The sequence below is a fragment of the Cydia strobilella genome, chromosome Z (assembly GCF_947568885.1).
Source record: "Cydia strobilella chromosome Z, ilCydStro3.1, whole genome shotgun sequence".
NCBI classification, from domain to species: Eukaryota; Metazoa; Arthropoda; class Insecta; order Lepidoptera; family Tortricidae; genus Cydia; species Cydia strobilella.
The window spans coordinates 10585296-10610647 of record NC_086068.1 but is presented as its reverse complement, the minus strand read 5'-3'; the positions used below and the strand labels follow the sequence as shown (position 1 = coordinate 10610647).

General features: G+C 36.7%; 1 protein-coding gene across 3 annotated transcripts in view; it reads right to left on the bottom strand.

The window, feature by feature from the left end:
* The window catches only part of LOC134754232 (carboxyl-terminal PDZ ligand of neuronal nitric oxide synthase protein), a 215009-nt gene that overhangs the window by 37110 nt on the left and 152547 nt on the right, over positions 1–25352 (bottom strand). For 2 of the 3 annotated variants that reach the window (XM_063690410.1, XM_063690411.1), the window contains exon 5: positions 19598–19792. In XM_063690410.1, the coding sequence (XP_063546480.1) occupies positions 19598–19792 (195 nt within the window). Of the gene's footprint in view, positions 1–5761; positions 6638–19597; positions 19793–25352 lie in introns of those variants that run through there. The other variant, XM_063690407.1, reaches the window with a different exon arrangement.

The following is a 25352-nucleotide window of genomic DNA, read 5'->3' as shown; positions in this document are numbered from 1 at the left end:
TGTAATCGTCATAGTGGGGTCTAAGAAATGCCGATGCCGTGGTGGATGAGAGCTTCCGTACGTGCTGCGCTGCGGCGCGACGTGCGACGTGCCTGTCGTGAAGCGTAAAGGCGCACGCGCGGGTTTACGATTGCTCCGATAATAAAATGATTTTGTAAAAAAGGTATAGCTAATGCAAGACCCTCTTTTAACCCCAATGTGGATAGGACACGGTTAATCCCTCTCCTAGAAAATGTGTTTTTAAAGGCAGTTTCCTTACAAAAAGAGCAGAATGATTTTTTGTCTTTACATGCAGCGGTGCAAACTTACCCATACCCGTATCTAATAATCACCTTTATATTTCAAATTCTAGACTTAATTTGTAGAATTAATCCTAAAATATCTTATTTCAAGTCGGGTATGAAGGAAGGCCTCCCACTTACACTTAGGATCATTATGAAATTCACTTTTTATGAGTTTCATTGTAACATTTAAACAATATTTCTTAGTGTATTACTTATTAAATATGTTTGTTACAATAAAAAAAACCATTGCTGCTACATAAACTTAATGAAACGAATAAAATAATGTAACAAAGTGACGGCCGGCCTAAATAATTTATTACTTCCCTAGCTGATTTCTCTCAGACGATTCTGCAGGTGTTGCACGCCCAATTGAATGCTAACAACATACTTACATATGATTATTTATATCTGCTACTCAAGCAATAACTCAGCCGTTAAGCCCGCTAAGTAGATTTTTACATAGTAAATATTACTAACAATTAAGCAATTTTAAAAAACGGATAGGTTCGAGATCTGTTATTAATTAGAATAAATCGATTTTATTTTAAATGGCCTTCTGTGTTTTTAATTAGTCATTTAATATGTTGGCATTTAAATCATAACAACACTATGAATTTGGCACCTTTCTTCAAACATAAGGAAAAATACTACCTTCTCATGAAAATATCTTCCCCACCACAATACAGGCAAGGTAATTAAATATTGCTTATTCTATATATATAAACGTAAAAGTCCTGACTGACTGACTCACTTAAATCAACGCCCAGATACAAACGGTTGAAGAGAGCTGAATTTTTCACAATATGTTATTTAGGTTTTTATAACGTTAGTATCCACCAAGAAGGGGTTTTAAAAATTCATCCCCTAAGTGGATGAAATGAGGGTCCAAAGTTTGTATGGGGAAACCAGATCAGTTTCGGCTATTTTATTCTAAACTTTATACGAGTACTCCTAACGATAAATGAATAAACACGTGTTTCAGGTTTTTTGAAAATTCAACCCTTAAAAGGGGGAAATGTGGTGACAAAGTCTGAAAATCAACATGGGTATTGTTTGTATGGTTTATCGGGTCGCTGATTACGAAATCAACAACGATTTTAAAATCCAACGTGGCGGACGTGAAAAACCATTTACCCTGTTGGGATGCAATGGGGTTGAAAAAGTTGAATTGTCTAAATATCAATATGGGTGTCGTTTTTATGGTTTTTTGGGACGTTAATTACGAAAATCGATTGAAATTTAATAATGTGGTCATGAAAATTCTTGAAAGTACAAAAGTATTTGTGACAAATTGCAATTCAAACAGTCCAGTAGTTTCGGAGCAAATCGGTTGTAACAGACGGACTGACAGACAGCCACACGTGATCCTATAAGGGTTCTATTTTTGCTTTTGAGGTATGGAATGAGACCCGCGTTATCCTAATAAATTTTTAAATTTGTATTTGGTGCCATCTCGATCGTCGTCAATCGGTACCTAGGCGAGTGCGGGCGGCGCGGCGGGACGGACGGGGCGGGAGTAGTAAGTCATCGGGAAACTTCCTACATCCGTAATGAGTACATTCAAGGTGCTGTAAGAAGGTGGTTGTCTGTTTGCTTCTTATAAGTTTAGGTTTCCATTCTAAGTAAAATGCAAAAAATCGTAAGTACCTACATATATACACGCGGTGGCAAAAAAATAAGTGCATTCCCGTTGCCATATTCTACCTACGAACCATAAACCATAAAAACCATCTTTTGTAAGTCATTATAAAACCATTATTTCATAGATCTCCTTTCCCTGCCTCCCCCGCACCCTATACATTAGACAAAACGACATAGATTCTTAAATCACGCGGACGAAGCCGCGGGCAAAAGCTAGTTCAGCATAATAGTCGAAGCGTTTCTCAATATTTTGGTGTATAACTTGATATTTCATCTTTTACAGTTCTCTTTTACTTCCGATTCTTTCCCGCTAGTAAACATACTATTTTCGGGATCGTGCCGGCACCCCTTAATTGCTGACATATTAAATGACTATAATTAAAAACACAGAAGGCCATTTAAAATAAACTTAATTTATTCTAATTAATGAAAGTGTAGTTGTTAAATAAAAATATGAATGTAATCGTATAACATAAATTTCGGTAATCGAACTATTTGAGTTTACATTCGTCTCAAAACTTATAAACAGACGAGGTAGGTAGTATACAATGTGAGACTGGCCTTATATTTTGTTGCTGATTAACTACATATGTGTACCTTATACATAATAGCTGCCGTCTACCTAATTATTATGGGTATCTATAATACTCTGTGGGTGAACTCCAGCGGGCAGTCAGTGCCTTAAGGGTGCAATATAATTGTTATTTTAATTGTGCTCGTGACTTTATTAATATAATATTTTATGGATCTTGTTATCTGCATAAAGATAAATTGATTTATTGATAAGTGTAACAAAAAACAATTAAGTGCGACTCATTATAATTACTGTAATGAACAGTCACTTGCTATGAGCATCACAAGAATTATAGGAGAAGAAGTAACCAGCACGGATATCATGGTCGCATTTTTATCACGTTTCATGTCATGCGTCACTTTCGCACTTTTATACTTGTTAGAATGTGACAGGCATGATGACAGATGATAAAATGGCGACCAGCCTAGCCCTACTGATATGATACAACATAACATCACATATCATTAGAATTTTCTTAAATTTTGTTCGACATCTATTTAAAAGTTTTATTCAAATCCGAATAACTAAAACGATCATCTGCTGTAACGCTCAGCTCATTCACTGCTAAACTACGCTTGTAGCGCTACGTGCTAGCCTGTAGTTTACTACACGCTGTAGAGCATTGGCTCTGTAAGACGTAACGACAATGTGTCGGGATTAGCGGTGAATGGGTTAATTAGTATACTAACTACCTAATTTTGTGGCTCAACCCTTTAGTGACCAACAGAACGTAAATAATTTTTATAAATTTTGTTCTAAACGAAACATAAAATCTATGCAAGATTAATAAAATTGCTCTCCAAAACTCAAGTTAGTTCAACTAGGTATTGCAATATTTAAAAAAAAATGGTTGGAGGATGCCTATTGGGATATGAGTGGAATTCTACCAGGATTAAACAGAGTAAAACATTATTTGTCGCAGACAGTAAAACGATACGTGTATTCATTTGTTCAAGTAAACTGACAAAATAGAAAACCAGACAAAACAAATAGTCGCCAGCTAAAGGCATAAGGTTTATAACCTGTTTGGTTTACATGTTCTAACACCTGCCCTTAAACCGAACAGTAAAAAGTAAATTATTACAAGAAAATGTACGAAGAGACGATAAGGTCGAAGAAAGTTCTATGTTTACAAACCGGAATTCTAGTTCAAAAAGTGTCAACAAATATCCATCGAAGGTTAAATGTAGTGGTTATATACTCTTTGGTTAAATGCTTAATTTGTAAGAAATCGAATCATTATGCGAAAAACTGTCCAAACAAAGCTAATAAAAGTGAGAAGAGTGAAAAAGCGTGGAACGGAACGTTGCTATCCGCTTTGGCAGTTAACGTCAAGTCAAAATCCTTCTACATCAAGGGCCTGACACTCTTTGATAGAGAAAGATAGTCTTATTGCGATTCCTATAAGAGGAAAGAGAAAATAGTGCCATGCTTTGTCCTTATCACCGACCGGGTGGCATCATAGGTAGGAGGCGATGGCGAAATACCGAAATTTATAAGAGTAAAAGAGAAAAAATCCTATGCTGCCCAAATTTTATATGAATATTCTTGCTCTAAAGCTCGCTCGGTGGCGCGTCTATAACTACTTGTATATACTATGTCTATGTTCTACATTGACAGTGGATTAACAACTCACATGTCAAACGATAAAACGTTTTTGAAAGATTATAATGCCACTACTATACATATAAATAATTCCAAATTATATTGAGTGGATGGAACAAAGCGTTAGCTATTGATAGGCAGACATCGGAGTCGTGTCTGACTGAAAACGTCCATCTTCAATGGTCGACTTGGCAACACCTTTCGATCTCACTACATTAGCACTTGTGTTGATTTTTTGTGTTCGACGTAAACAAAACACACCGACAGAATTAATGTTGCCGAGACGCGGTTTCAGTAATGACTCTAAAGCGCAATTTCACACGTTGGCGGCAGTTCCAAAATATCTCTCATAACACATAGTTAGCTTAAGATTTCCAGATAATAAATGGGACCGACGACGGAAATGTTGTTTTTGACGTAAGACCGAGTGGAATAAAAGCGTAAAAAGTTACTAGAGACATTTATAAAAATCTGTCGTTTCCGCAAAGCGAAGGTAATCCTTGGATGCGGGCAAGGCGAGTCAAAATAAACGTGAGGCAACGCTCTGGCGTGACACCGACATGACTGAGTGTCGATGTCGTTGGCTCGCTAACTGTCGGAGCTTCATTCACACATCCTCGCTTGCGATACCTCAGACGGATTCAATTCCATTTTATGTGCAGCGGGTCAATTCTCCCATGAACTTAGACTGGAGACGCGACCTTGCTCGTGCCAGGGCAAAACTAGAAAATATTTAGTATGTTGGTGTAAAGAGGTTTTTATGAGCAATCAACTCGAGCTTGACAAAGCAGATTTCGAATTTAGAGAAAATTTAGAGAATATCAAATAAGAATATGTCAGTGGCTTTAAATTGATAACCACTCTCCTTCTAACTGTTTTACAAGAAAGATGTCATTAATATTGTGAATATAAATTTAATAATAAATATGTTGTGATTTTAAAGAAGTGCCTTCCCAAGGACCGCCTGTAATCTTTTACATTATAGTGACGCTGAAAATCTGGCTGTTACCGACCACGTGTTTCGCAGCAGAACTTGTCTTTGTAAAGGGTTATTTAAATTGTGATTTTTAAAACACGAAAGGTTAAGACGAGAGTTCAATATTTAGAATATTCATTAAAATAGAAATTTGGGAACAATTTTTCATTAAAGAATCTTTAACCCACGAATATTGGTTAAAGATTTTTTAACCCATATTCGTGGGGTGGAACTCCGGATCGTACCAATGCCTTTCTTGTAGGTACGAAATATAATTTGATTTGTATAACTGCGTACTTATATACTTCTCGATCATGAAAAACATCGTGAGAAAACTGGTCTAGTCGCAAGTTTACCTCCCTGGGTTGCCGATCGGCAACGGAACAATCCTTGAAACATTACCTGATTACCGTTAAGTTCAAATTACTGGCCGTAAATGTTATATTGGTTATTTTTGTGTGGTTATATCCATACAATACCAATAAAGCAAAAATATAATAGACAATAAAAAATACAATAATAATGTAGGTACTTGTTAGGTTTTATTTCTAGACACTATAAATTTAGGTATCAACCTTACAATTTAAGTAGGTACCTACATGAAAACTAAAACACCTGACACTTTTTCCGATAAAATATTAAAATAAATAAAAGTTCATATAAATAAGTTAAAATTCTCACCTCCAAATCAGAATCAAGACCATTCAAGCTTGAAGAATGCACTTCAGCGCGCAAAGATAATCTGGTGGGTTTTCGTGCTAGGCTATTGACACCCATATGTTTGTTTGATCTACCTAATGTAAGAATACCACTGGGAACTATTTCCGGTTCACGAAATGAGAGTTTTTTTCGAGGTCTTTCACTAGTGTCTTGTATCTCTTGACTACCGAATCTATCAATAACTGGTATCACAAGTCGGGACTGAACACAAACGTCTTCCGTGGAATCGAACTGCCTCAACCGCGATGACGTTTCTTTATGTTCACTTATACCTTGGAATTCCGCTTCATTGTCATATAATTTCATGGGTCCTACTGATTTCGGTCTCGGCCTCGCACCTGCATAATCTTTAGGAGTGCCAACACCGTCGGCGCGGCTCCTTCGTCTGTTAGAATGTAATTCTCTAAATTCTGGTTCTGATAGACTATTTTTCAAGTTTTGGTTCTTTTTGTTCTTTGACTCATGTTTCAACGTCGTTGTGTTGTGATCTTGTTTAGATTTTAGAGCGCCACTCAGCGAAAACAGTGTACTTCTTGCTTTCAGTAGTACTTCTGTAGGTAAATTTTTTAGGATGTGGTCATTTCGTCTTTGTTTACCATGTTCAGGGTTATGCGCCATGTCGCGATTGACTACTGCTGCTCGACCAGTACGAGATGTGTACGAGTGAATAGATTGCGTGGCTGCGGGCGTTAGCGACGCGCGTATCGATCGGATCCTCGCGGGCCTACTGAATAGCGGCAACGTGGTTGCGCTCGCGCCTGAAGTTGCACCGCAAATAAACACGTCCGCGTAATGCGGCGGTACACTTCTGTCATAGTTATTGATAAAATGATTAAGTTAACCAAAAATCGTTAACTTGTTAAAAGTGATTGACTGAGTCTCATTATTTTCTCCCCTTCTCAAAAATCTCAAATAACTCTCCCAAATAATGGCTTTAAACAGATTAGATGAGAGGTCGTAGACTTTTGATGGAAGTTAAAATTTTGTGGTTTCGCGCTTTTAAACTTCGGAGAACTCTCAGTGAATTATAAACAAATTCTCACGTTACCGCGGAATTATATAGCACTTGGTCTTTGTTGTTGAAAATAACTTTATCCATTCCAAAGTACCTATATATCTGATATTAGTGATATTAAAAGGAATATAATCGATTATAGAAGATATATTAATGTTATCAAGGAGCCGAGCCGTAATAAGGATTAAAGTCTTTTCACCTGTACCTAAAATTAGCCCAGGATAACTTTTTCCAAGAAAATATATTTCATTGAATATTTCTGAACGCAAACAACTGTAAGCCACAGCATTCCGGGAATGGGCAGTCAACGTGTCAAAATGTCCATAATATACGGACCGGGCTGTCTATGTGGCAAAAAGTATGAACGTTGTAATGGCTTAGTGTCAAAATGTACAGATCATCGTGGTCACAATGGTTTAGTGACATATGGTACCTACACATCTCAAAATGCAAGTACAACAAAAGGGGTGATGGACAAAACGCTTAATTGAATATAACGTGCTAAAGTTTAAATGAACAACTGTCAAAAAATTAACTAGCAAGTGAAAAAAATTTGGTGCTTTTGTAATTCAAAAAACATTTCCTTCTCAACTTAACTAGCTTTTGGGCGGTTTGCCCTTCGGGCATCTGAAGCTACCTAATAAACCTAACCTACAACCTACGCTTTTTTCCCCAGTGTAATGTTTTCACGGATATCACACTAAATCAATAGGGCAAACCGCCCAAAAATAGGAGCCCCGCGAAGCGGGGCTCCGTCTAGTTAAGTTAAGAATTCAACATGTTTAGAATTCAACATTTTCTCATGTACTTGTTTTCCTTGATGCATTTACACACGTGTTCGCGTTGGCCATTATACATTATGGCACTTGTTCGATTAGACCCGAACACATTTTAACTGCCGTCCATTTTAACCATTGCAGTTTTTGCCATATAGACAGCCGGTCCGTACCCCTGCACTTTCCAGCCATTGAACGTTTTTTCACGTTGACTGCCCATTCCCGGAATGACATAATGTACCTACCCCAGTTACAACAACAGAATCTATAACATGTACCTGTAAACGATTACCTATTCAAACAAAATTCAACATTCTACAAAGTGAAGCTAGAATATTTATGGCATTCAAGAACGATGATCGAGACCGGTAAATGATTATAAAAGTCGAGTTCGAAGAGGAATCGGTGATTTATTATTGTCTATAAACAATGGCGTTGCGGCGAACTAATGAAACTCACTAGAACTCACTAAAGTTACGTTTTCACGTATACTCTAGGGCAATATTTGTGTGCAAGTTCGTCGGAATTATTAGGGGCGTAGGGGGCGGGGGAGGCTTTTGGATCTGGGTGGCTTCGGCCCTTCCGCCCTCGCGTGACGAAGCACGGTCACTAATAAACTCGGCTCCGCAGCTTCGGCTTGCTAGGTCGCCGAATCGGCGACCTGCCTCAGCCGCTCGCGTCGCTCGTTCCCGCTCTCCGTCATCGTCACAGCGGGCGAGGGCTGCTCTCTCTCCGCGCCTCTGATTTTTCAATTGCTCTCTAGGGGTAGGATAGACAAGACCACGTAGATAGTGGGGTGCTCTGATTCGGTTTTGGGTGACCTTGAGATTTTGGTGGCCGTGAGAATGGTGGTGTGGTAAGTATAAAAGTTAATATAAATTTATAAAACAGTAAAGCATGGTCACTCTCAGACAACCATCACGTTTACGGCAATTTGCACACGTAAAAACCTTTGTAGAAATTGAGGACGCCGTTTATAAACGGCGGATTCTTACATTTTGCCTGTGACATATACACTGAGTGTCTATGTTTGCGCACTGGTGTCTCTTATTGTGACATTTATTATTGTGACACTATAATTAGGGTCGAATCAGCGGCTGTGTGAACACGTTGTGTCCAAGTGTCTCCTATTTAATAAATTTTCAAACAGATTCGTTTTTTTTTTCTATACACTGAGAAGATAGCCCTTTCTGATAATAGGTCAATCAAATTAGATCCAATAAAGCGTTTTGAGGAATTAATTCCCAGCAAGCTGGAAATCATTTTAATACCTTCGTTTGGTCCTAAATTTTCAGTTTTTTGCTTGCAGATCGAAAACGGTACGTGCAACGGAGAAAATTTGCTCTAATTATGATACAAATTGACATCTGAGGATCCAAAAGGTACCTTAATATGAATTCATAGTCAAAGATTGTAAAAAATGGCCGCCACTTTGAATATCTTTTTTTTTTTGTATAACCGTGTTTAAATCCGAAAATGTTTTTTCACCAGGATCAGACATCCACAACAACCTTGCTGGTAGTGACGTTGTAATTGATAGTGGGTTCCTTCTACATCGAGTGGTTTTGTCAATCCAAGGTAAAATGTATCTCCCAAGGCTCCCAAAATTTATCCACACCTCCTGGGATGGAGCAAACTCGGATTACACGCATTTAGGACCAAATGAAGGTATCAAAACGATTTCCAGCTTGCTGAGAATTAATTCTTGGAAAAAATCTAATTCGATTGGCCTATAATAAGTTTTGGAGTCGCGGAGCAAGGAGGCTACCAAAAGTCTTTATTCTGTTTGTGGAAGGATTGCCAGAGCTGTGGGATGTTTTATCTAGCGATTATAAAAATAGAGTAAGAAAGCAGCAGTCAGCGCTGGAAAATTTGGCTGGAGAGTAAAACTTCTGCAGCAAAAATTAGCAGAGAAATTCATACAACTTAATTATGAAATAAGAAGAAAAAGAGGACAAGGAAGTGATGAACCACACAACCTCATTCGCGTATCTTCTTTTTTGATTATAGTTGTAACTTTTTCTAATAAATATTCAAAATCCTCATATTTCATCCGACAAAAGTTTTCATAACATTTAGGATTTTCTTCACGCAACTCATTCAGTAAACAATGATAAACTCCTAGTTCTTGTCGTTTTTTAATCCACTAGTTTGCGTTCAGGTCATTGTTAATTTATAACAGAATCAGCAATAGCATCAGCCGTAGGATGTTTATTCATGGTGGCTGTGCTCTGACTGTGTTATTCTTTTGCGTGTGAATAGCTCGGACACCAGTACGGATATGCTGGTCGTTCTTGTCTACTTGAAAGCCTGATAAAACGGTGTCCGTCACTTTCTATCCCACAGTGTTAAAAAGTGACAGTTATTTTATCACGTGGAGATCAGCCATACATAATACGCCTGCTGTTCCGTACATTTTGTCTACAGACACTTTGTTTTCGCCAAAGGCTTTGTGAGAGATCTGAGAATAAAAATTAGAGTGCGCTTGCAAACAGACAGACAGACGGACAGTGAAGTCTTAGTTATTGGTTCCCGTTTTTACCCTTTGCGCACGGAATCCTAAAAAAGGCCTTTATGAATAATATATGATAATAATTAATTAAAGACCGTTACGTCCGAAAAGAGATAGATATAACCAGACCAATAGTTTTTCATTTTGGTTAACAATATTCAATAGACAATACACACTTTATTTAACATTACGATTTTTTGTGGACAAGATTTTAATCAAAAACATAGTTGAAAGCTAATCATAGGTACTAACAACGAGTTTTAGGGAGTTTCGTAACAAGCGTTTTCCAGGCAGCAAATTGACAAGCGCGCGGAGTAGCGCTCGCACTCTGATTTAAGAGTTTACCGATAAACAAACGGGCAAGCCGACGACGGCCGGACCATTAACTACTCGGGAACACTCCGTCGACGCCACTCTGTAGACACTTGCACTTCATTAATTACACTAGCGGTATTGAATCGTTTTCAGTAAAGCAAGACACTATAGGGGCACAAATGTTCCGCGACACGTGTTGTTGTGACGTTCCCAAACTTGGCTCGCCATGTTGTTAGCATCGCGCGACACAATACAGAGGTCGTATCGCAAAAAACTAAATTTCTTTATGTGCCTCTATATCGCTTTTGCATATTCGAGCGATAGAGAGGCAGATAGAGAAATTTCGATATTTGTTTCTCTCCGTAGGGCCTCAGAACGTCAGTCGAACGTCACTACCAACTCTAACGTACCTAAACTTGATGTCAAAATGATATTAATATTGATATTTAATGATTATGTCAGTTAGTTATCATTCGCCCATGCGTCTCGCTCGCGCTAATACATGTACCTACAGACAACTCCGAGAGAAATAAATGCGCGAATGAAAAATAACTTACGCTATTTGCATATTATTTTGATGTCAAATGTACGTTCGAATTGGCCTCCGATACTTGTCGTGCAATGTTGCCAGATACAACTAGGGAAATAAGATAGGTTATACCAAAGATAATTAAGAAGACATAAGAGTGCTCACTCCATACATAGGTTTTGTTACCAAAAACACTATTATTCTCGTAGTCTACATCTAGCATCAAGTAGCGGAACTCTCAGTTCACAAAACCTATGTATGGAGTGAGCACTCTTATGTCTTATACTCATTACATATCTAAGAAGCACAAAAAATACTTCCATATTTATTTCATTACAGACAGACAAAATTCGTCATGTAGCCTATTCAGCACGTAAAAGCTATTCCTTTCATTATAAAAAAACCGGCCAAGTGGGAGTCGGACTCGCGCACCGAGGGTTCCGTACTTTTCAGTATTTGTTGTTATAGCGGCAACAGTAATACATCATTTGTGAAAATTTCAATTGTCTATCACGGTTCATGAGATACGGACAGACAGCGGTCTTAGTAATAGGGTCCCGTTTTTACTGGCTACGGAACAATAAAAATGATTCCAATATCATTGTAATATCGGTTCGATGTGAACATACATACAAACGGAGTTTCGTTCTTATTTTAAAACTACGTGTTGGACTGTAATGAAATTTTGCACATACAATGACATGAGGTATAATATCTAGTCTTGTAAATAGTTAATAGAACAAACGAAATAGAGCAAAAACAAGTTTTGTATGAAAAACTTAAATCCGCTGTTTTTTTTTAACTATGGTATCTGAAGCTACATAAACTAATTACAGGAATAGATATACCTTATCCTATTGTAAGTACAGTCGCCGTAGATATATCGGAGCGACCAGGACATTGAATTTGATATTTTTGAGCACCTCGGCCGCTTAGATATATTTGATGACGACTGTACAAAGTCTCAGGGCTTGTATGGAGTACCGTTCTTGCTGGGCCGATATAATGAGGGCTACCGTTTTTGTGCTCACCAGTTGGTGACACTGTAGATGTAGGTCCAGAAAAACAGATCTCAAAATTCTTCTATGCTTATTTTTATAAAATACGCCCTAATATACACAAAGGTATTTTTACGTCTAAATGAACCATTTTTTCAACCTGTTTAATTTTGCATATTGTATATGTTGGCCCTTTTTTTAAACCACTAACATTTATTGAGCTATACGAGTATCTATTGTTTATTAATCAAAGATGGACAAAGATTTACCACACTTATGAATAAGGAGTGAAATTTCCCCATAAAAAAGCTTTAAACCCCCAAAACTTCTATGCATTTGACATTTTGAAAGACCTACATCTACACTAGCGCCCCTAGCGGCGAAATTAAACGCGGTAGCCCTCATTCCAATATGATTCAAATATCGGTTGGATATCAGGTGCACGTTCCAATGGGCATGTGAGTCACTTATATACCGCGTCAAGGAAATCATCCAGTATAGGGCCAATTTTAAACCGGTTAAAATACTAAACAAAAACAATTAGAGCCCGAGTAGCTAAGATAATAATTATGCCAAAGCTTAGAACACTGTTCCTGTTTACACGTAGTTATTCTCCAGGCAAATGTGTTATGTAAAGGATGTTTATGTTAATTACGTTCAAGGGTGGTGGAAATTTCTAATTCCCACTCCCTTAATTGTGTAATGGTCCAAATTCGTGTCTCGTACTTCTAGCGAATAGCATTTTGTCTCGCAAATTGTGTACACTGCAAACTGTTAACATTAAGTGCCTACCTAGAACTCCATGTATTTAATTTTGCACAAGTTTGTTTCTTTCTAACCAGGTGTACTGTCCCTACATACTAAATTCGCCTCAGCCTCGTACTTATGTCAGGGGATCTGTACTAGGAATTATAACTGAGCAATCATCGGCAAAAAGAAGGACCTTATTGTAAGTTATATTAGGGAGGTAATTAATGTAAATTAGGAACAGCCACGGCCCTAAAATACTCCCCTGTGGAACCCCCACGTTAACAGGTCTTTGGTTAACCTTTGGTGCAGTAACTGCTGACCTCGGTTCTTTGTTTTCTGTCAAGTAGATATGTCTGTAGCCGCAGACATTGAATTTTGTCAAGATTTCATTCCGCATACGTTATAACGTGTAACACTGTCATTCGTCCGTCTGTCAGCTATGTATATTGAATCTAATGAACCGTAATAACAGGAACTTAATTTTTAGAAAGACGAATAAAAGAAACTGCATTAAATCTAAAATAGAACAAGCACACGTAAGTCGCGCGGTCCGCCGTGTGCAGTGTGCGCCGCACGCGACTGTTCCCAGCGCTTACTCGCATCTAACAGGCAAAATACTGACAAGAGCTCAATTTAATCGTGTCTCTTCTCCGAGATCCCGTATTATCTCACAAAATATCCAACTCAATGAATTTGTTTGAATATTAGGTAAAAAACTTAGTTAAAGCCCCTCTTGGATGTGTGAGAAAAGTGTTCGAACAGACATTCTAATAAATGGTTTGCACTCATTATTTGCTTATCTTTCAAGTGATTATTCCTGTCCACTTTTGATTGTATTGTCATGACCAAACATCGGATTTTAGGGGGCAAAATTAAATGACAGTACCTATTATCGATAATCTCAATTATCGATGCTATTTACATATATACTAGTGATCGCTCCCAGCTTTGTTTGGAAGTGTTCTATTTTGGAAGTAACACAAAGCATACTTCATATTATCGCTAGGTTATAAGTATTGAGTTATGAAATAGTTATCTTTTTAAATAAATAAATAGCGTAACAAAAAAATGAAATGATTGAAATGAAAATTTCATAGTGACATGTTTGTTTGGAAAGATACGCTTAAAGAAAAACCCGAAGACGAGTGAACTAATCAAGAACCATTTTACAATAAACAATAACGCAATTAAGTTATTTGGTTTCATTACCATACGTTTATTATAATTACTATATATTTTTATAAGCAAAACTTGGACCGATAAGTAATTAGTGGGAAAAGCAACTATAATTGAGTTTATATAGGAACTTTCTGCCGGTTTTATTAATTTTGTCCCCTAAAATCCGATGTCTGTTCATGATATGATGTAAGTAGGTAGTTGACAATATCGGGTAATTGTCTTCGTATTTTTTACGTCGTTCATGAATATACAAATCAATACAGTTCACCACAGAACTAATTTTAAAAACATCGAATTAGAATTCAGCTAGGCAAATTAATGGCACCATTTCCTGCACTTGGTAGAGGACGAGCACTGCATATATATACAATCGAAGAGTTTTGTGTAATTTGTAATACATATTTTCAAGAGATTTGCGGTGAAGACTCTAATACGATGACGAAATGGCGAGTAATTGAGGTATAAAAATGATGTAGAGTTAGTTATTAATATGTACAACTTATATCAAATAATTATATAATTTCTTATGCCTATGCATTTTTTTGCAAATTGTACACTACTTTAATACATACAAGAAAGCTTTTTACCACATATTCCACGTAAAAGATTTATTACTTTTATATTACTAATATTGGTAACTTAGTTTAATTTTAATAACAAAACTTCCGTGTGACACAGACATATTAAATATATTAATATCGGGTCACTCACGTATTTTAAGTCGAAAAACGCTCGCTTTAGTTTAATTTGATACATTTATTTATTTGTTTAGTCGCGTTTAGGAACAGCTTCACGCCGTATGGCACTTGCAGGATAAAACCCATGTCCCGTGTGTCATCGGTCCATAGACATAGTATATACAAGTCCAACTTATTAATTCATGAGCGATATAACCTATAGAACTAAGAACAGAAACATCTGACGCTTGACATATTCAAGCGTCGATTAAGAAAGAAACTTTTTATTGGAAAACTCATTATATTCAATAAAAATTACCTATAGTTATTGACTAAAGTCGTTGTCAATAGAACTTGCAAATCATGGAGACTATATAAAGGAGCCAAATCTCTATGTATGAAAAGTGTCCATCAAAAAACAGTAATTAGGCGGCGCCACCATACACCGAAATACTACCAAAACAACCTACGTAATTTGGTCGGGTTATTTGTTGGTTCATGTTATACTCATGTCCCAGAGCCTAACTAGCGCCACCGGAGAGATTAGGAACTATTGTTTAAAGCTGAAAGCGGTCACTTTTGCAACAATTCTGCCATAAGAGATTGGCATCCTTTCTATATACTATCCATATTGCAAATAATGTAAACAAATATGACAGATTTTGTTAGCGTTTGACACATAACCTATTATTTTTACGAAGGTTATTTTCCCTGAAATATTAATAATTAACATTTAATATAACTATAAATGTATATAAATAAAATATTTAAGTATATAGACTGTTGATTGCTGTCACGGTTGTCCTTTTAAAGAGCGAGATTACCAAGTAATGAAGGTAAAATGGGTTGTTTACATTATTTGCAAGTTCTATTGACGACGACTTTAACATTGCTATTTCTTCGTTTCTATAAATATTGATAGACAATACATTTTAGGTGTACATTTTCAAGCATTGCTAATAATTTACCACTCGAACAACTTATATGGTGAATCAGTGCAGTTTATACTTCGGTAACGGCAAAGAGGATATAATAAGATAGAGCGGTACTGTCATAGTAAATTTTGTAACCACTGTAAATTCACTGCCATCTATCGACATACTTTAAAACTAAAAATGAAGATTTATTAAAAATACGTTAAAATGTATTTAAATATGGATAAATGTTTTTTTTATTTGCATTAATTATTTTTATATGATTTTGACCCATGTTCTTTAACGGATATGCGTTAAATTTATAAATAACAAACGAAACCGTCAACGCCCTCTATACGAGAGTAGGCCAAAGCTAGTGGCGCCATCTGATCGAAAATAAAATTTTCGTGATTTTCGAGGCACGTTTTTTCCTTAGACTGTATCCATCTATTACGGAGTTATATCTATCTTTGGTAACGGTATCTGTCTTAATAGCAAGCCGCCAGATACTATTTGAATTTTGAATACTTACCTGATAATGAATTTCTCAAGTCAAATATGGATAACTAACTTGCATAGATTTACTATAAACTAACGTTAAGTGCGCTATATAACAAAAGTAGTACTTATTATAAGCTAACGCCACTTATTTCGAAGCTAAGGACTCGTAAGTACTAATGTAAAACTTGAATTCCTTTGTGTCGTTCACATTTAGTATTTCATACACTCTAAAAGGTCTCTAAGGAAACCTTCACGAAGAAGCAATTCCATGCGGCTAACCTTCCCCGTGGCTCGGCTAATATTGACTCTTCTCTCTTAGACTTTTACACTTGAGAAATAAATTACCTTGCATTGGATTCCATTTAGCCACTCGAACTTTTCTTTGCGAATTCTTACTTGTTCTTAGCTACTTAATTATAAAATCGGATCGCGTATTATTGAATCTCGTTTCTTATTTATGCATTTTGTTTTTCCAAGTTAAATGGAAACGTGTTGGATATAAAAGTTTACGGGATCTGCAAAATATATTATTAACGTGAATAAAGGAGCATGAGGTCATCGTACGTAAAAACACAGAAGGCTCTCTCGTTTGATGTTGATTGAAACCGCCTATTTAGACGAGCGTCTACTGTTTTTTCCGGAAATCGTTTTTTCCAGATTGCAATTTTTACCATTCGCAATTTTTACCATTTTATTTTTTCTCAATAGCTTCCTTTTCCGTAAGCATTTCTAATCATTCGCATATTTTACATTATATTTATTTTTCAATAGCTTATTTTCATGATAGGTTTTCTAACCATTTGCATAATTTCCCACTATATTTCATTTGTTTACAATCACGGAAGACAGAAAATAGATAGGTGCGACAACGAGCGAAGCGAGGAGGAGTGTGTTAGGTGAACTGCGAGCAAAACAGTGTGCGAAGCCGAGCGAGCGAAGCGAGCGTGTCGCGGTAGCGGCCGGCGAGCGCCAGAACCGTCTTATTTTATTGTACAGTCGAGTTCATAAATATGTGTACATTTCTTCACCTTAATCCATTGCAATAAGGTGAAAAAATGTATACATATTTATGAACTCGACTGTACGATACTGATTTACAAATTTTTTTTTTTTTAGGGTTTACGGGATTTTTTTTAGTTATAACAAGAGTACATATCCAAATTATGCGAATGGTTAGAAATCGCAATCTGGGAAAAACGATTTCCGGAAAATACAGTACTCTCACACTCATTAAGACGCCTACATAATTACTTGAACAAACGTACTACCACGCGAGCTGCTGGGATGAGCTGAGAAAAATTAAATAAACTTTTAATATGTATTTACATATCTAAAAGTACCTACATAGTACATGGTCCTACTTTTATTATCATTTACAGCAATCAGTTTAGAATTAAAACGTGAAATGAAATATAAATTTTATTTATGTATGTGTACATATGCTAGTAATGAACCCTCTTACCTACTAATTAAATACCTATATCACCGGATTCCCGAAGCCGGACAAGGCCTGAGGAAAGCTAGAATCTATACCGTAAGAAATAATTACACTTCCGGGGTGGATTCCCACAGATTAACTCGATAGTATTTTAGGAGTACGAGAAAATAGTGCGCCGACGAAACATCTCGTAAAAAATTTCGCGGTAATAGTACATTTCGATGCTAGTGCGGAAAGTATGTCATTACTTCATTAGTATCGAGATATCGGGACGAGTGAAGAATGACTGTTTTTTAATACAGTTGCGAAAAAATAAGAAAAACAACAATTAAGGAATAAAAACAATATCGAATGTTGCCTTTGTCTATTTTCTTTAATAACTTCCAAACTACTTTTTTTTTAAATTACAAAAAAAATATATTTGAGATTCTTAAAATAAGGTCTTTCATTTGATATGTAACACGATATGGTTGAAAAACTTTATTTTTTAAATTTCTCATTTACCCCCCAAACGCGGCCCCCATGTTTAAAATTCATTTGTTTACGTTACATGTCCATCTTTGGGTCACAAATTAACATATGTGTAACAAATTTCAACTTAATTGGTCCAATAGTTTTAGAGAAAATGGGCTGTGACAGACGGACAGACAGACAAACGCACGAGTGATCCTATAAGGGTTCCGTTTTTTCTTTTTGAGGTACGGAACCCTAAAAAAGCTGTACAAACCGGAATGATAGAGGATGGCCAGAAATTAACGCGAATTGTGCATCCGGATGAATTAATAAGATAGACTTTCAAGCAAATAAGTGATGGATGACCAGCCCCACCTACTTGATGGATGATATAGAGTAAATACCTATGATAGAGTTCGCTACACACAAAATTTCAAATACTGTTTATGTGCGGATAGAAAATCAAAAGTTACCATATACATATTTTGCCAAATACAACTACCAGGTCCTATTAAGTAGTTTCAGTTATGAAATAAAGCTCCCGGACCTATTTTTATGTGTATATCTATGGGCTCCTTAAGTAGAGTCGTAAACTTTTTCAAACATTCTCAGAAAATATGTTTTGCGAGCTGCGGTCTGATGACCACTGCTCAATATAAAATGTATGAAAAGATTGGTGGTAACTAGACGTAGCGGCAGACTTGTTCTCTGAGGATAAACGTTTTATGGGAGGAGAAAAAAAAATGAACGAATACCGTTGTAACCACGACTCTCACTCAACAAAATTTTCGATATAAAAAAAATATATTCAAGACTAACTTGTAACGCTAGTCTATGTGTATACAGTTATAATTGTATGCGTGTTTAGACGCAAGTTTCATACAAGTCTTGATGTATTCGTAAGTGATGCCTGATACCGGTCCGGTTCGAGCGAAGAAGAAGACAACGCACGATGTATACCGAGAAGCCGGGCCTTATAGGCCTTGATATGAAACTATGAACCGTACGCAGCGTAGTGCCACGTTCAGTAGAAGTATAATTCCATCCAGTGTGACGCTATAAATTACGTACGGCGTCAACGGTAGACTAAATAAAAGCAGCGCAGAGCAGAAACAGATACAAGGGGCTCCATACGCCACACGAGAAATACCGTATAACCTAAAAGGCCGGACGTGACAGCGTAACTCGATACAATCCTGGGATTCACCCGCGTCCGTTTTCATCGACATTGTTTTCGCAGCGCAACACGTCTGAGTAATGTCTTCGAGCGATGGGTTACTTTACCCTTTTACTGCGTCCATTCAGTTCGTAAGTGCGCGGGGGTTTGTTGAAAAAGTGGTGATTCCCACATATTGTTTGTGATACGACAGCTGCGGTTTATCGCCGGGCCGCATTTTACGAGACTCTGCGATCTTCATAAACAGCACACGCGAAAGGGCTGCTCTTAGGCTATTTTATAATTTGGACGTGATAAATGATTGTAAAAAAACTAGGTACCTACCGTAATAGTAACTTTGAGTGAGTTATCTTACAGACAAGACAGAATTTGAACAAAATATCGCTCAGTTACTGTACTTAGTTTTAAGTATAACAAAATATGTGCAGCCAATGAGATTTAAAAAGATACTAATAGAACGTCAATTTGATGAATTTACAGAATATTTAAATCGATAGTATTTATTCACACCAAGGCATGTTATAAATTTGATCCCGCCGGCTGCAGAGATAGGGACTGCTTACCTTCCTGTTGGTTTTGAAGACATTGCACTTGAAGAGATTAGTAGCTCCGTCCCTCGCGATGTAAGAGAAGATCTTGAGATCGGAGCTGTCGTGTGACACGTAGAAGATGCGGTAGATGGGGTGGTGCATTATGTCAATGGTCTCGATGCTCGCGTCACTGCTCTTGTTGTCGCGGCTGAACAGTTTCGAACCTTTCTGCACAACAAAATGGAAACAAAAAATAATAAATTAGTACAGAAACGGATTAACATAAAATAGTCTATCAAATTCTATGGCACTGGGTTTGGGTCCGGGTATTCAATTGGATTTTTGACATAAGGTTTTTTTGAGGCATTAAACATTGATAAATCAATGATTCAACGTAAAAACCTAAGCTGCTATTTATTCGTGCTACTAAAAGTTATTTTTCTTTATCTGCCACTTTGACCCTTGGTGTTTGAGTTTTAAAGAAATATCTTGTAAATCCATTTTAGTGACTCGGTATTTTACAGTATTGTAACATCCTTTTCTCGAAGCCAGTCGGGCCATTTTCAACGTACTGTAATTTTCTGATAGCTAAAGCTAGAACCCTGAATTTTCAGTGACGTATAGAGCATAACATGATTTAGATATATTCTTAATAACATGTAATTTGAATATGAAGTTTAAGAATGATTGTATGTCAAATATTCTTAGTTTTGTCACTGACACACTCACCATCATCATAATTCTAAGGTACTTCTAGCAGACCTACAAGCGCCAAATTTGAAACGTAATTAGTTTTCAGCGTATCAAGCCAATAAAAACTTAAAAATACTGCAATATCAGTCACGTTTTAAAGATTTAATAACTGCACAAGTAAGTTTGTAATCCTATATAAATATATGAGATAAATGTAATAGTATCTAATAATTTTTAGGAAAAAAAACCGACTTCAATGGGGGATGCCGTTGAAAGGTTACTTATTGTTGATGGTGCAATCCAGACAATGAAATATAAAAGACAGCATCTTATGCCTAACTAAAAGGAGGTAAAACCACCCACGTTTCTAGTAGCATTTCGTTTCTGTAAGGGTCATAGTTCTAACCTAACCTAACCCAATGTTCTGATAGCATTTCGTTTCTGTAAGGGTCACAGTTCTAACCTAACCTAACCCACTTTTCTGATAGCAGTTCGGTTCTGTGAGGATCGCAGTTTAAAAAAAGTCCAGGTCCAGATTCAAAAAAAGTAAAGTTTGGGTCTGGGTCCATAACGAAGAGAATAAATCGCCAAACGTGAACTATGTGTCGTTGAAGAGTTCCATTCTAATCATCATCAGCAGTTTCACTTCATCAAATGTCACTTTTTTATGTAAATGCTGGATTTGTTGATGAAAATACAAAAATCACTACATGTATGCCTTTCACATTTTAGGAGTTCCCTCGGTTCCTTACGGATCCCATCATCAGACCTCGAGCTTGACAAAAATGTATCTCGAAAACGTAACTTGCTTAACAAACATAAAAAGTTAAATAGTTCCGTTCTGATATTTCTGATCATCATCAGCAAGTGCACTTCATCAAATGTCAATTTTTTAAATGGAAATGCTGGATTTGTTGATGAAAATACAAAAATCACTATATGTATGCCTTTCACATTTGAGGAGTTCCCTCGATCCCTCACGGATCCCATCATCAGAACACGAGCTTGACAAAAATGTGTCTTGAAAACCTAACTTGCTTACCAATCATAACGAAGAGGACAAATCGACAAACGTGAACTATGCGTCATTGAAGAGTTCCGTTCTGATCATCATCAGCAGTTCCACTTCATCAAATGTCACTTTTTTAAATGTAAATGCTTGATTTGTTTATGAAAATACTAAAATCACTATATGCCTTTAACATTTGAGGAGTTCCCTTGATTCCTCATGGATCCCATCATTAGAACTGCGTTTTGAAAAAAAACGGGACCAATCTGTATGTATATACTTACAATCAAAAAAATAATTTTCAAAATCGGTCCAGAAATGACGGAGTTATGGAGTAACAAACATAAAAAAAAACATACAACCGAATTGATAACCTCCGAATTGATAAAATCTTGAAGTCGGTTAATAAAATATTGTATACAATTCAGGATATTGGACTAGTTTAAGAATACATTATACAAAATGTTCGAAAAAGGAAAAAAACGGAACCCTTATAGGATCACTCGTGTGTCTGTCTGTCTGTCTGTCCGTCTGTCACAGCCTATTTTCTCTGAAAGTACTGGACCGGTTAAGTTGAAATTTGGTATACATATGTAAGTTTGTGACCCAAAGACGGACATGTAAAGTAAAAAAATTAATTTTAAACATGGGGTCCACTTTTGGGGGATAAATGAGAAAATTAGAAAATTCAGTTTTTCAAACTATATGTTGTGACATATCATATGAAAGAGTTTATTGTGAGAATCTCAAATATATTTTTTTTATAATTTTAGGATAAACAGTTTAGAAGTTATTCAAGAAAATAGGCAAAAATTGACCACCCCCCCCCCCCTTTATCTCCGAAACTACTGGGTTAAAAAAAAAATACACAAAATAGATCTTTACCTATAGATTACAGGAAAACAGGAAAACCTATTAAAAATGTGCAGTCAGCGTAAGTCGAACGAGCAGTGAGACCAGCTTTACTTTACGGATCCGAATGTTGGGGAATGAGAAAGTGTGACGAACAGAAAGTACATGTCACTGAAATGAAAATGCTGCGCTGGTCTGGAGGTGTTACTCGATCAGACAAAATTCGGAATGAGTATATCTGAGGCACTTTTAAAGTTGCAGAGATACATCATAAGATGCAGGAGGGCCGATTACGCTGGTATGGCCATGTAATGCGCAGAGACGAACACCACATGACGAGACTAGTTATGGCTATAGACGAGGGCAAGAGAGGCAGAGGCTGCCCGCCAACCAACTGGACTAGAACCATCTCCAAGGACATGACGGAGCTAGGCCTAACGCCAGCAATGACTAAAGATCGCAACAAGTGGCGATCAAGTATCAGGAGGGCCGACCCCAAATAGGGAATGCGCCAGGAGAATGATGATGATGAGTCAAGCGTAAGTCGAACTTAATTATTTAGTTTTTGATCCGACCCCTACGGGTTTTTTAAAGACATTTCACGCACGTTTCACATAAAAAATACATTGTTAAAATTGTGTAATGTACGGAACCCTTGGAACGCGAGTCCGACTCGCACTTGGCCGGTTTTTTGGTTGAAGAAATGTCACTTTTGACACTGACAGAATAACTAAAACTGAAATTGGCCTATCAGGGCAAAACGTACTCCTCGTAAACATAGTACTCGTACTCTATAGGTACTTACCTGGTCACAGAATCATCTAAAAAGTGACAAATAATTACACTTCGTTAAACTGATCCTAAATTTATACATTTTACTTTAAAGGTTTTCAAAATTTTTACTTTTTGTGTACGACCTAAAGTAAAAAAAAACTTTTAAGCCTCTCACGAGAATTTGTAAAACGGCGTTGTTAAGCTTTCTGGTTTTTCGTGGTTTTCAAGGTACCAACCCCATAACGAAGACATTGGGTTCTATGTGGGTATAACCTGATGCCACGCACGAAAATATAATTCATATAAGTAATTGTATTCACGTTAATCTCGGACGTTAACATCCGTTTCTACCTTTAGTTTTCCAAAATCACAATAAAAAAACCGGCCAAGTGCGAGTCGGACTCGCGGTCCAAGGGTATATTACACAATTTAAACAATGTATTTTGTATGTGAAACGTGAGTGAAATGTCTTTAAAAAGCCCGTAGGGGTCGGATCAAAAACTAAGTAATTAAGTCCGACTCACGCTTGACTGCGATTTCTAATAGGTTTTCCTGTAATTTATAGGTAAATGTCTATTTTGTTTATTATTTCCAAAACTTTAGACCCAGTAGTTTCGGAGATAAAGGAGAGGGGGAGGGGGGGGGGGAATGGTCACTTTTTGCCTATTTTCTTGAATAACTTCTAAACTATTTATTTTAAAATTATAAAAAAATATATTTGAGATTCTCACAATGAGCTCTTTCGTTTGATATATAGTCTGAAAAACTTTATTTTCTATTTTTTTCATTTACCCCCAAAAGTGGCCCCCATGTTTAAAATTCATTTGTTTGCGTTACATATCCGTCTTTGGGTCACAAACTTACATATGTATACCAAATTTCAACTTAACCGGTCCAGTACTTTCGGAGAAAATAGGCTGTGACAGACGGACAGACAGACAGACGGACAGACAGACAGACAGACGGACAGACAGACAGACAGACAGACGCACGAGTGATCCTATAAGGGTTCCGTTTTTTCCTTTTGAGGTACGGAACCCTAAAAGTAATGCTAAGCAACAAACTGCTCCATAAAGTGAATGAGATGTCACCGAGTGGTTTGTGCAACCGAGAATTTAGCCCCAGACAATTACGATTCAGACTTTTGCATCGTTTAATTTAAGCCGTTTCGTTTAGAATTCTTGCTTGTATACAGATTTTACTTTATTTAGCTCGTCTAGGTACCTCTATTTTTACATGATTTTTACAAACGTTCGATTCCTTCGATTTATCATACTTATACCATATTTTTAACAGCAATATTATAATTGAAATGTGTACGTGGGCTACTTAGAACTTTAGAACTATGTTCACGATGTTAGTTACATAATGTAGATTAGAAAACGTTTCACTTTGCGTTAAACCTAATTCAAATGTGCAACACCATTCCCATTATTTTAATCTTCTTATTATTATTTTTTGAATTGCTGCTTCAGTAATCATATTACATTTAAAAGGAATTAGGTTGGTTGTCTCTGGCACGTAGACCAAGCAGTGCGTCGTTGGTTGGTGATGCAGACTTGGCGACGCAAGAAATAGCTCGCAATTAGTCGCTGCCTCGCTAAGGATGTAATTACAGGCCATCACCGGGGGATCCTGATAAGATAACTACACGGGATGATTAAAGATCCGTTGCTGGAACTCAATATTATGTATAATTTTACCGGCAACACTCAATTTCAGGTTCAACTAGTTTCCCTGTGGCAAACCGGTTTCTTCCAGGTGCGCTTAGAGTATATCAGTTCAGATCAGCCTAGTTTAACCTTAACTAGCCGAGGTCAAATGGCTTTAGTACTATTTTTGAAACAAATGTGTTCTAATAAATCAATAATATAATTATGGGTCGTTTCCAATGCCGAGCCAAGCACGCTTTGTTGGCTTGGCTCGCACTTTTTTGAGGCAGCACTACGAACATAATACAATTGAATGATATACACCTATTTAATAACAAATGGCAACAAAAATTATACAACACTCGTCGAAGTAAACTAATTAGCACTTCTGAATGTGTACAATTTTATTAAGTTATGCACTGATGTTAATGTCAATCCTTTTGTATCGACATTAAATTAGTTTGGGTTAACTACGGGTTAACCTATTTTAGATAAAAATAGATTGTCCTCGACTCAACGCACCTGATTAAAATCGTACAAAATACTTGCTTGAAATCGGGTTTGAGGGTGTAACCTTTAACAGAAGCAATAAACTAAACAGTAGGCTGTACTCAAACTGACCAACATTTTGATCAGCGACTTTAAAAAATAACTTGTTTTGATTTTTAGTACCTACAGTTTTTTTTTTTGTACGACGCAATGTACTCGTATTGCGAATTCTTTTACGTTTAACGCGTGACAAGAAACTACAATTACATTGATGATAGCATAAATTGAAATACTTAATTTGTATGAAATATAGAAAAAA